General features: G+C 41.5%; 1 protein-coding gene across 25 annotated transcripts in view; it reads left to right on the top strand.

The window, feature by feature from the left end:
* The window catches only part of Erc2 (ELKS/RAB6-interacting/CAST family member 2), an 893602-nt gene that overhangs the window by 279849 nt on the left and 600377 nt on the right, over positions 1 to 13376 (top strand). For 16 of the 25 annotated variants that reach the window (XR_003735931.2, XR_003735930.2, XM_028882459.2 and 13 more), the window contains 2 exons: positions 2517 to 2591; positions 5650 to 5691. Coding sequence is in view for 23 of the 25 variants with exons in the window: in XM_028882459.2 (XP_028738292.1) it covers positions 2517 to 2591; positions 5650 to 5691 (117 nt within the window). In the remaining 2 variants the exon portion in view is untranslated. The remainder of the gene's footprint in view (positions 1 to 2516; positions 2592 to 5649; positions 5692 to 13376) is intronic. The other 9 variants (XM_028882471.1, XM_028882478.1, XM_028882462.2 and 6 more) reach the window with 1 other exon arrangement.

Below are 13376 nucleotides of genomic sequence, written 5' to 3'. Positions count from 1 at the left end.
CTGCAGCAATATTGGAAGCAGTGGTAAGGAGTAAGTAGCTTTCCTTACAGGTTGAAGTTACATGGGATTCACTGCATGGTATATGGAACTGGGTTGGGTGTGGCCCATGAAAGCTGAATATTGAAATTGGTTCTACTGGCTAGTGTTACAATTAAATAAACAAACTCAGAATTAAGTAAATTGTAATAAATTGATAATTCCCTCATTTCCATTAGATCATTACTTTTTTTTTTTTTTTTAGTTTTTGTGTCTTAGAAAATGCTATAGATTGAGGTCCTACTTTATATTTTCTACTCTTAAAAAACCCTCGATACCAGATGCTTTTTAAGACAAGTGATGCATTGAACATATAGTTCTGAGAGTTCATAGTCCACACAGCCTGCATGTGTGGCTATGCATCATAGAAGGCCCCTGCCTGCATCATATCTTGAAGAATGGGCTCATGGTGAGGGTGCATGAGAGGGCGGGGTCAAGCTCAGGGCAGAGTGCTTGAGGGAGGGGCTTACTCTTGTAGCAGCCTCTTAGGAAAAGATAGCAAGGTCCCATGATGAGTACCTCTTCCTGTCTGAGGACAGTGACCCTGGTCTCCCATAAGTCCCATTCAGCTACCCCACTTATAAGTTCTGCCACCTCTCATCCGACCACATTCGGAACCAAGATTCTAATGCGGCTTTGGGGATCCAGTTAAACCGTATCCCAGGCACAGTCCTTCCTAGCTCCCCACTAAGTGACACCATTTAGGTGGCTTGAAGTAGGCCATGGCAAGTGCTGGTGCTTAAATGTTTGCCAGAAGCAAACTCTCTAGGTCATATTCCTTTTGGTAGTGCCAAGACATTCAAGAAGCAAGCAGTACCAGGACAGTAGATGCTCAATAAGGGACAACTGTTTCTAAGGTCAATCTTTCAAAAGCCCTTGCCATCCCCAGGAAGCTGAATAATGCCCACATTACCAGATCCCTTCAGGCACAAGCTCTGGAAGACAGAGATCTCTGTTTCTATCTTCATATAAGAAGATCTGTAGTTCTAGACTCTATCCCTCCCAGGGATGTGTTACCAGAAGAAATGTGTCAGCTGAGGTGAGAGCATCTTAAATAGTTAGTGGCAAGTTTTAAAGCCAGAGTTTGAGGAACAGTATTACATAAGGTTGCTGATTTGTGTTGCCTGGAACATTGTGGGTGGGATGTGATCCTCAAAACTCCAAGCAGGTTGGTAGTGCTAAGTACCCAGTTGGTCTTCAGCACACCGTCCAGATTTCCTGGCCACTGGTCTAAAAGGTTACCAAAAGAAGATACTGTTTACCTGTCCATGTGCCTTGTCTCAGATAGGACTGCCTTTTAGTGTGGAATGTGTTTTTCTAACAGTTTTTACATCCCCGCTCCCATCTTTATGCAATGGTGGTGACAGTAGGTAGAAGTGATGGACGGTAGTTAATTTTAAATGCCCTTCTGGGAAAAGCTAGATATTAATTACGTGGTCCATTCCCAGTTTTTACATCAAGTCTATAAGTACTGCATATTGACTCTAAGTTGGCTTTTCTGGAACCAGAAGTAAATCTTAATCTCCATAAATGACCTGTATCAGCAGGCTGCATATGTGAGCCCTGTATGTACCCCACCCCCCTGGTAATGACTTTTACAAAACTGTTGATATCTGTTAAGAAAATCAAAGCATGGCATGAACAAACTTTGTGTTTTTTTCTTCTGCTGAGATGACTTTTCAAAGTCTAGGGAAATGGTTCTTTTGAGGAAAGGCAAGTGGCAGGGGAGCCTTCAAGCTTAACATCGTAGTGATGCTGTTTGTGCTTTAGCTAAGGAAACCTCAGCCAGCCTTCCAGGAGTTCTTGGGTATACATATCTGGCTTTGAGCGATTTTGTCTCTCCTTTGACATAGTTGGTTTTAATGCCAGTTTTAATTTCTTGGCGTCATGATTTGGTAAGCATATCGCCCACAGATGTGATTTTGAGCAAGAACCTAAAGTGTGAATTCAGAAGTGAGAGATTCACAGGGACTCATCAGACCACTCCAAAGAAGTGTCACAGTTGTACTGAAATGGCTTTCAACTGCTCACTGCAAACCTGCTCCAGTAGCAGAGTGCCGTGCGAGCCAGCGAGCGAGCGGCAGATTTGCAGCCACGTTAGTCATTTTCCTTCCTCTGTCTCCTTGCTGGGCTTGTGCTGGGAGCGCAGAGTAACACAGTTTAGTAGATTATGATTTGAAGGCTGGGCACCAGCCCGTGTTGAACAGTGTTTAGACTATGATTACTTTCTGGCTTTGTCACAGTTGACATTAATTATTGATGGAAGTTTCAGAAATAGCGCATGTGCCAGGAGCGTTTCACCGGAACGCAGGCTGCAGGCAGGAGGGATGCTGAAGAGTGTGGGGGCAGAGGCACCTGTGGCTTGTTGATGTCTGCATACAGGGAAGCCGGACCTGGTGGGCTGTGTGGTAGCTGTGTAAAGGTCATGGTATAACAGAAGGATGAACCGTCAGGCTTATTTCTATCGTGTTCCTCCCCAGGAACTGCACCGAAGAAGCCAACTTCAGCCGGAGCCAGCCAAGACGAAGGCTCTCCAGACTGTCATCGAGATGAAGGTAGGAACTGAGCGCGTTTGTCAAAGCCAGTGGTGCCTGGGAGTTTGTTGTGACTGGACGGTGCTTGACAAGCATGTGCACGAATCCAATGTTTTTCTCTAGACACCATGGAGGGTGCTCCGCTTCCGGCTCACTTTGCTTTTCTTAGTGCATCTCATTTATTGGCCTTTTAATTAAAGAGCTTTTCCAGGAAAAGAATAAAGGGCTCGAGTAGCTCTTGTTTAAAAGGAGCTGGGCTCCTTCCCAGAGTGTGACCAACGCCTTTAAAGAGTTTGTTTGTTTGAGCGTTATAAATGTTTACTTCTAAATCAAGTACCCCCTCCCCCATTATAATGGACAGACACCTTTGAGAAACTAGGACTTGACATGGCGATGTACTTGGGGTCATTAAATCAGAAAGCACTACTGTCCCCAGTCGTCACTTTTCAAAGAATGATACTTTAACTCCAGTATTTTCTTCTTAGCCAGTCTGGAAGTAAGAATAATTTATTGAATGCCTGTAAAGTATAGAAGTACTATTGAGAGGCATAGAGAGAAACTGTTTCAAAGAACAAAAAAGAAAAGAAATCCTCGAGGCTGGGTTTAGGGCATGTGAGGAATAATCAAGTTGGTGGTGATGGACACATCCTGGTCTCTCTAATCAGGAAGGAAATGTAAATGAAACATGTTTGGTTTGCCAGTGTCTAGACATTTGAACTCTTCTATTTCCAATTTTCTTTTTCTTTTCTTTTCTTTTTTTTTTTTTGGCCAGGAAACAAATGGTAAAATTGTTTATTTTAGGAATAAATAATTTCATTTAAATTGTCCTATTAAGGAGAAAATGTTTTCAGCATGAATATATCTGCCGTCTGTAATTCCACACCTGAGTTCATACTCTAGGTTCCCAGACCTTATTGTCCTACAGGAATCCAAAGGCTGCTCGCAGCTTGCTGACTTTTCTGTCTCACAGTACAAGATTTCAAATCATTTCTCAGAAGTTCCCAGGCCCTAGAGAAAAACTCATGTGAACTGTTGAATTTTGGGCATGTGCAATTGTAGCAAGATTTTTTTTTTTTAGTCCGTGGCTGTGTTTTTATCGGAGGACTTCGTTTCATGGCAACAGTGTAAAACATTGACTTGCCAGCAAACACCTCCCGGCCAGTTACATGAATCAGGGCGTTCAGGAGATACTTGAGCAGGTTGGCTTGAAAAGTATCATTTGAATGAAATATTAATAAGATTGAACAGTAAGGATTAATAGTAGCTTGTGGGTTGTGGTTGTTAATTCATGTAACTTTATTCTGCACTTAGAAGACAGTGGTTAGGTACTGGCATTTTAACTTCTCATTGCAACCAAAACTGAAATTAGATTGAAGGGAAAAAAAAAAACCTCAAAAACTAAAACTTAAAACATCACCACACAGACATACAGATACAGATACACAGACACAGAGACACAGACACACAGACAGACACATACGAAAGAGAGAGAAAGAGACAGAAAGAAGAGAGAAATGAGCTGATTTTATTTTATAAGCATGGCTCTTCCTCCCTTCTACCTACCTTTACATTGACTGCCTCCGTGTTCACAATAAACAATAGAATTAACATTTTTTTAAGTAAAAGGAGAATTCTAGAGATCTCTTAGAGGTATCTGGCCTCGGGTGGTAAGTGTTCCCTTGTTAAGTGTCTCCATTTAAAGACAACTACATTTTTGGTGACTGTTTAAAGTAGGAAAATCTGTTTTATTCTATGCTCACTTCGTATTTTATTATAAGAGAAAAAGTAAAGAACATTCATTTAGTCTAGCTAACTGTGGAGGCATAAACTATAAGGGCAAAATGAATATAAACATACTCTCAGTTAAGTGAGGTTAAAAGTTTTCATTTATGGCTGGGCGGTGGTGGCGCACGCCTTTAATCCCAGCACTCGGGAGGCAGAGCCAGGCGGATCTCTGTGAGTTCGAGGCCAGCCTGGGCTACCAAGTGAGTTCCAGGAGAGGTGCAAAGCTACACAGAGAAACCCTGTCTCGAAAAAACCAAAAAAAAAAAGTTTTCATTTATGGATGCTGGTGATGCTGAGTCTATATTTTTAGGACAAATGAAGGTCAATATATGTCTGAGGAAACAGAGGACAAGTCCTAGTGTCCTTTTGGTGCCTCCTAACTCACATAGGCTTTGTCTGGTATTTTATCTGTGGAGAAGTCTGCTCCCATTAGCATCTAGACTCCACACACCTGAAGTGAGTTCTGGAGGCTCCTGGTGCAGGGTCATCTCCTACGTACGTCAGGTGTGTACTTGTGACAGAGGCACTGATCTCATCTCATTTTGTGTCTTAGAAATTAGAGTGTTGGGAACCCAGACAGGATAAGCCTTAGAGGGGACTAGTGAATAGAACTTCAAATCAGAGCTTGGAATTTGAGATTTTTTTTTGTCTTAGATTTGGCTGAGCGTCAGTCATCATTGTTATTTAGTGCCTTGCCAAATCTAAAGTTAGAAAGAGATTTTTTTTTTTTTTAAGATGGTCACATGTCCCATGTATCTCAAGCTGTCTTCAATTTTACTATGTAGTCAAGGGTGACCAAATTTACTATGGAGTCAGGGCTGACCATGAACTCCGGCTCCTCCTGTCTTTCGTTCCCAAATGCCAGGATTACATGCCACCATGCCCTATTCAGAAATACAGAGAAGGCTCTCTTAAAGTGTCCCCTAGTTCCAGGAAGATGGCATGAATTAGAGCAGACAACATGATCACTTACTTGTCTCTTGTTCCTTAGGGAAATTGAGGGTGGAGTTCTGAACCCCATTTGTTCCCACCCACATTAGCATCAACTCCACAAAGGGGCTTGGTGGGTAGGTGGTTTGCAGAGTCCTGCTTATCTCCAGCTCTCTGAGAGCTCTGTGGGCCTCACAGACTGGCTGCTTTTGTGTGAATGTCTCTGCAGTGTTAGCCCTAGAGAAGGCCATCTGTGTCCCAAAAGGGGACCCGTCCTCCATAGACACTCCTCCCACCCAGTCTCCCAAGGGAAAACAAGAGGAGGGAAGGAAAACCAAGCCACTGATGATTTATCTTCTTGCAGGAATCTCCACGTTTTAAACTTGGCCCTGATCTGGTGTGGCAGGTATGTCCGGCATTTGCACGTAGAAAACTGTGTGTGCTTCTCTGAGAAATTCCTTTCCTGTGGAGCTCCTGAGGCCCCTTTTCTGATTCTGGTCTAAGCTCCTTTCTGCTCTTCTGGAGTACTGCCTGCAGCAACAACTCAAAGGCTGGGTCTTCACTTCTCTCTTTAATGCTAATGCCTTTGAGCGAATACACTCTAAGCCGTTTTGATGGTAAATTTGACATGAGCATTCTGACCAAAGCTTTCACTCTCTTGAGTTTATTGATAAACTATCCATCTTTAAAAGTGAAAAGAGAATGGAGTATATGAATGGTTAGCACTTGTCAGCTAGCTTGAAAACTTTTCTTGCTAGAACTTGTAAGCCGGTGAGAGTCTAATTCTGTTGAAGTCACAAGGAAATTTATTGACCCATTTAACTGAAAAAGCAAAATAATAACAACAAAATCCAAACCAAAACAGGGTATGGTTCCAGGCACAGCTTGATCCACTTTTTGTGTCAGTCTGTCCCTTGTCTTGTCCCTCATGAGAGCTGTTCCCAGACAGCTTCTCCCTGTCTGTCTGAGGAAGACAGCCACCACAGCCCCCAAATTCAGAGTTAGAAGGGAAGAGAAAGTTAGGTTTTTGTTTTTTTGTTTTGCATTTAATACAGAAAATCAACCAATGCCAGAGAAATGATGGTTGCTGAGATAAGGTGTAAAACTTCAGGCTGAGCTTAACAGCCCAGATAGAAGAGAAAAAGGCCTTCTGTTCCCTCACTTGCTTAACAAGTAAAACCGATGCTCAACAAAGGCGTTTTCTGGTATGGGGAGATGTCTTGGCTAGCAATGAGCTTACTGTATAGACGTTCTAGATAAGTGTGAGGACCTGAGTTTCAGATCCTCAGCTCAGCACCAACACAAAAATCCAGGCATGATGGTGCACACCTAAAATCCCAGCCTTGGAGATGTGGAGGCCAGTGGCCGGTCTCTGGAGCCTGCCAGTTAGCCAGCCTAGGCAGTTGGTGAATTCCAGGTTCACTGAGAAGCATTGTCTCAAAACATGAGAGCAATTGAGAAAGACACTGGGTGTGGACCTCTGGCCTCCATGTATGTATATACTTGAATGAGTGCACCCACAAACATATTCATAGCCACCTATTCAACCCCCCCCCACATGTACACAAAAGAAGAAAGTCAACCTTCTGTTAGAACAGCAGAAATGAACCATTCTTCAGCAGATTTTATCAAATGAATATCCCCGAGTGATATAAGAGCTTTAGTAGAAATTTCAGAAACCATGCTTGATCTGAGGAGCTTGTTAACTACAACTATAGAAGATTAAGAATCCAGGGGCATGATGTTGCGAAAATATGGGCTTTCTGTTGGAGCATGGGCCTTTTGCTTTGTAGCTGTGTGGCTAGCTGAGGCAGGAGTCACTTGGACCATTCCTGTTGAGTGAGTATCCCTTACACCTGAAGGCCGATGGAAGCAGTTGGAACTAAGCAAGAACAGCACCAGACTTCAGTAAGATGCTCAAGCGAGGCTGGGGTGGTGCTGGCACACAGCTCTAATCCCAGCACTTGGGAGGCAGAGGCAGGTGGATCTCTGTGAGTTCAAGGCCAGCCTGGTCTACAGAGTGAGTTCCAGGACAGCCAGAGCTACACACAGAAACTCTGTCTTGGGAAAAACAAAACAAAAGCTCAAGTTCCTTCCTGTGGCGCACAGGAGAGCATGCCTGCCTTCAGCTGTGACTTGGGGTAGAAGCTGGCTTTTCTTAAAAAAACTGAACATTGCCCTTTGTCTTTGTGCCCAGGCAGGTGTTGTTGTCCTGCAGATGGGTTCAGATTCCTCTAAGAGTAATCTGAACATTTGATCAAATTGACTTCATTTGGGCTTGTAGGGTGTAGGGGAACATTTGACTCCAAACCTGGTTCAACCATAGCCGGTAACCCTCAGTCCCAGGATCGAGTCAGAGGTACTGTGAGATAGCCATCAGGTGTTTTTGGACTCCAGACCCTGTTTAGGTTTATTTCATTCACCTTTGAGACAGTCAGAGGTATTAATTAAAATGATTTCTTCTCCCAGGATGCTGTCTTCTAGGAAGATTTGTACCATATACAGCTTCATCTGGTTAGGCTGTAACGATGGCATCTAGGCTTTGAGACTATGACCCACCACAGCTGTGGCTCTGTGGTAGAGAGAGCACTTGTTAGCATGTGTGACACTCTGCTTTGTATGCAAGTCAAGTAAATGAACGGCAAACAAGAAAACCGGTTCCTATTTTTTTATGGATAATAAACAAAAGCAATAAGCACAGTAATATCGCTAAGCAAAGTGCCTCCTATGCCAACAGCGAAGTCTCCTCCCACATATGGAAGTTAAGTAGTTTCAGCAAACCTGGGAGGAGACATGATGGTCCCAATCCGGATGATCAAGATCCTACAGCTAGCTGGTTGGCAGCTAAGGTTTGCACAAATACTCTTCCCCAGTCCTAACAGTGCTCACGGAGCATCTGCTTTGTGCCTTCTACACTACAGATTCGCTAGCATGGCTGGCAGGTCAAGTGGCTTTTCTTGACCTCATTTTCAGCGCTCATTTGGGACAGCGCACAGGGACTTACATCTGAGAAGAGCAGAGTCAGCCCTGAGTGTTGGAGAAGCCCTCTGTGGGTTTGCAGGACTTCAATGCTATACTTGGTGCTGGGAGGCAGGGCTGATTCATTCCACACATGTGTTATCTGCCCTTCAGACGTGGCTCTTGTAGCCAGCGTGTATCCTGTTTCCCACTCTGAATTCTGAATTTTATTATGAAGTCTTTTAACAGTGAGGTATGACTTGTTCAGACTTGCAGAGTCTTGTTTTTGTTTTAAATAAATATAAATCTTTAAAATATTTTCCTATTTTTTTGAATTTTATATATTTTGATCATATTCACTCTCTACTTTTCTCCCTAATTTCTCCCAGATTTCCTTGCCTCCCTACCCAAATCAACTAAATGTCTCTTTTTTTATTAACCCACTCAGTCCATTTTGTGTTGCCCATATATTCCTTGATGTGTGGCTATCAATTATGTGTTATTGGCCTACCAGGGGTCACACCCTTAAAGAAAACTAATTCTCCCTCCTGCAGACACCATCAACTTTCTGTGGTTCCTCAGTTAGGGGTGGAGGCTTATGAATGACTGCCACAGGTCCTGTTACCCTGAAGACCATGTTGCTCTGGTCTCCCCTGACTTGTTGCTTTTAATGTTATTCTGCCCTTCTTTGGGGGTAGCCACTGTATATGTGTATGATATAGAGTTCTCACTCTGGCTAAACACTCTATCAACATTGACACTGTACACTTCTACCGATTTTGAGTGTTCGTGCTAACCACCATCTACTGCAGAGAGAAGCTTCTCTGATCAGGTCTGAGAGGCACAGACACAGTGCAGTTTGGTCCTATATTCATTTATCAGAATAATAATAATAATAATAATAATAATAATAATAATAATAATAATAATGTCATCCTTGGCGCCTATGAGCTCCCAACATAGGTTCTTGGTCAGATTTACTGTGCCGGGTATGTGTGTCCTCTTATGCAGCAGGTTTGAAATCTAACCAGAAAAGCCTTTTTTTTTTTTTTTTTTTTAAATGTGCTCCATTCATTTGTGATACCAGAATTATCCTGTAGCTTGTTTTTCCCCCTTGGGAAATTTCTTCATATTTTCATCTTACAGCTTGAAACCATTTCTGTCCCACTTAATTATTTTTCTTAAGTAAGGGGGGAGTTGTGGGTTGTAAATGACATCCAAAAACAGCAAAAGCAAAATATCCAGTTAAATGTAGCTCTGAATGATATTTAATTGTCTTTAGAACAAGTAAGATAAAAAGAAAAATACAGCATTTTCTTGTCTTGCTGGAACTCTTCCTGTGGTATGTTTGATTCTGATTGTTTGACCGGGTTTCCAGTTGATAATTACTACTATTAACTTCATTAGTTTTGAAAATATCATTCCTGAATTTAAAGCACACACACCAGTGTTTATTGAGCAGTTTTTTGTTTGTTTGTTTTTGTTTTTTGTTTCTCGAGACAGGGTTTCTCTGTGTAGTTTCGGTGCCTGTCCTTGATCTCACTCTGTAGACCAGGATAGCCTCGAACTCACAGAGATCCGCCTGCCTCTGCCTCCTGAGTGCTGGGATTAAAGGCATGCGCCACCACCGCCTGGCCTGAGCAGTTACTTTGTACACAGTACCACATAGTGTATCTTTAAAACAACAACAGCAGCAAAACACAACTGAGCTGTCAGTCATTAAGGTGCTAATAGAAGTGAGTGGACCAAATTTTGATAAGAAAGGGGCAGGAAAGGGCTATGGGAAACCAGAGGAAACCAAATGAGGGAGGGCAGGGAGTGCTGCTTGGAGAAAACGGCATTAGAGAAACACCTTGGAAAACTGGTGCAGTTGTACAGAATGGATGGGCTGCATTGTGGATTGTAAGCAGTGGAGACTACCAGAGTGAAGACAAGGAGGCTGTGATGCATAAGGAACACGTGGGGAAGATCAAGCCATCCACTTGGTTGAGAGGAGACTTTTTAAGCCTAGAAGCAAAGGAAGAGAAACCAAGAGAAAGAAGGAAAGAAAAACAGTAAAAGCCAAAATTAGTGAATTGAAAAGTTAACATTTTTTAGATAGGAACACCAAAGCCAAATACCAACTATCTGACAACAAAAATGACAGATCCTGCTTAGAACCCCAGAGACAGCTCAGATAACCAAAGCAGGAAAAGTGGGACATCACTCCAAATCTTAACGTAAACAGGAGAGGATTTGTGAATGATTCATGATAACAAATTGAAATTTTAGGTAAGTGACTAAATTCTATTAAAACTACAACCTGCCAAAACTGTGTGAATAGGAAAAGAATATCCAAGTGTCCTAGAGTCTAAAGAAAGTGATGATGTCATTTAAAAACTCACCACCAAGCCAAACAAATCTCTCAGAACCCAAACACAAATTTTGTAGGTTCAGATGTCATCTTCAGAGAATTGTACCAAATGTTTGTGGATGGAGCTAGATAGATCATAGGAAAAGTATTCCTAAACAGAATGGAAGGGAGAACTGCCTGGCCTGTGTGTCTTCTGCTTAAGCTTGATGCTGCTGCCTGGCCCTACCAAGGCACTGGAAGTAATTGTGTGAATAAACACTATGAATTATTTGAATGAAATGAATGCAATTATAGACAACATGGGAAAAGAGCAAAGTTGTACTAATATTTGGATATCAGTGTTAGTCTCCATAGTGAAAATATAAGGAAAAAACGAAGAGGACTTAAGTAGACACAGAGAAAGCCTTTGATAAGTGTAACATCTGTGAAAATCTCTTGATTGGAAGTGGAGAGTTGTCTTAGTCTAAGGGGGGTGGTTACAAGAAAGATGTAGCAAGTATATTTCACATCAACAGTTGATCCATTTCCCCATGACTCAGGGATCAGGTTGGGGTGTCTGTTGCTCGGTAATGCTCTGGGTATCACAAGTCTAAGAATTAGAAAGGAATAAATAAAAACATTTTTATTTAGAGGCAATATGATTGCAAGTACAGGAAATCTCAACTGTGTGTGTTTGGATTAAAAATGGATTTAGTCAAATGTCTGGCTCATATTATAAAAATCAATCTTCTATTAACAAATATGAAATGAAATTTATATCTTGTCAGTTATGATGACATTAACAAACCCAGAATCTCTAGAATTAACTCTAACAATGATTGTACAAGACCTAGCCAATTCGTTCCATGAAAGGCTGTACAGCAAGAAGTAGCAGGCTATTGGTCCATGCAGCACACAATTAACATCCACAAAACAATTTTAAAGAATCCAGATCCAAAAGAGCATGTAAAACATGCTGTCCTTTGCGTCCGCCAAAACTAATTAATGGTGTGAAATACCCAGATGGTAGCTAATTTCGAGTAGGAGAGAAGCAGTCGGGGCTCAGGGAAGAATATCCTGGCACTAGGTGGTCATGTCCTGTTGTGTGAGCTGGTTGGCGTATGCCCAGTGATCACTTTATTATAGTTCACCATAAGCGGGTTAAATCACATGAGTTTGGTAACTTGAAATATCTATTACCTTTATGTAAAATACTCATTTAAAAGCAGGAAAAGCTCAACAATCAAAAGCAGATAACCCAGTTAGAAACTAGACAAAGGAGTTAAACAGACGTTCTCCAAAAAAAGGGATTCAAGTGGGCAATATGGACATCAAAGGACCCTAGGTATCATCAGTCATTAGGGAAAAGCAAATAAAATTATATTTAGATGAACTCCTCCACTCCCATAGAATGACTAAAATAAAAATGACAAACAAGGAGTGTTGAGGAAAGATGTATAAATACTGGACGGCTTGAATGTTCATATGGGGATTTAAAATGATGCAGACCATTTTGTCAAACTACTGGGCACTATCTCAAAATACTAAACCTGACCCAGAAATCCTACATCCAGGCACACCCACAAAATTGAAAACAAGTGTCACTATCATTTGTCACACCTACAATAAATAAAGCCACCAAAGTGTCCATCATGAAGAAATAGAGTCAGAGGTATCCACAGTGTCAAATGTTACTTAGTAAGAAATAATGCATTACTGATTCATGCAGCAACCTGGAGAACTGTGAAGACATAATTATAAATAAAGGAAGCCAGTCCCAACAGGCCATCTGTTACCTAACTTGAATTATATGAAGTGCCCAGTAGGAGCAGGGTAGTGGCAGAAAGATGAGTGATTGCTAGTAGATGTGGGGAAAGGAGAGAGATGAGTCACTGCTAACAGGTGAGAGCTTTGGGGACCTGAGAATGTTCTAGAATTAGCGGTGATGATTCCACAAACCACTTAATTAAATATGGGCGAATTTTATGTTCTGTGTATTATATCTCATCTCAGCTGGTACTAAATTTTAAAAAAGTAAAGGAAATGATCAGTATGATGATTGTAAATGTTTACTTGAGGTACCGTAACTATAATGTTAGGAGTAGAGCTATATTACTGCTCTTATAGAAGATGTCCCAATGTAATTCCCAGGAAGGTTTTGAGCCTAGACTACTAGGCTCAAGTAGTCTTCCTGCCTTAGTCACCTGGATTGCCAGGATACTACTGCTGTAACATATAAAGAGGTTCTACTTATCAACATAGAACAAATATTTGGGGAAAATATCTCAAAACATTGACACACACTATTTTCCCCTCTAAATTGTCATGCTGTCATGTTACATTTATTATATAGGGATGACTTGTAATTATTATTTGGGAAAAGCAACAATAAGGTTGTTAAAAGAAAAACCCATCACCACCGCGAGAGATGGCATACACTTGTGATTCTAGCTAGGCTACAGGAGACCCTATCTACAGCAAAACAAAGCAGCAGCAAACATTCCCCCAATAAGCACCTATCGATAACAACAAACCATCATAAAAACCTTAAATTTTATACTTATTTTCCTTGACGGACTGTGAGGATTCCAATGGAAGGATCCTGGTATTGAATAGATATTCAAAGAATTATTTTCTTCACTCCCTTCGTTTTAATCTTGAAATTGAGTTTTGTCTGCTAAAAAAAAAGTGCTACATTTGAGGAAAGTTCAACAGAGAAACAGAATTAAATAAGCTTACTTTAGGCAGAGTCTCAGCTCTGAGTGCAGTCGTGATTTGCATTTTGAAAAGACTTTCAAATG

Source organism: Peromyscus leucopus, chromosome 9 (genome assembly GCF_004664715.2).
Source record: "Peromyscus leucopus breed LL Stock chromosome 9, UCI_PerLeu_2.1, whole genome shotgun sequence".
In the NCBI taxonomy this organism is placed as follows: Eukaryota; Metazoa; Chordata; class Mammalia; order Rodentia; family Cricetidae; genus Peromyscus; species Peromyscus leucopus.
Note: the sequence above shows the minus strand (reverse complement) of the source record. Positions and strands in the feature narration are given on the sequence as shown.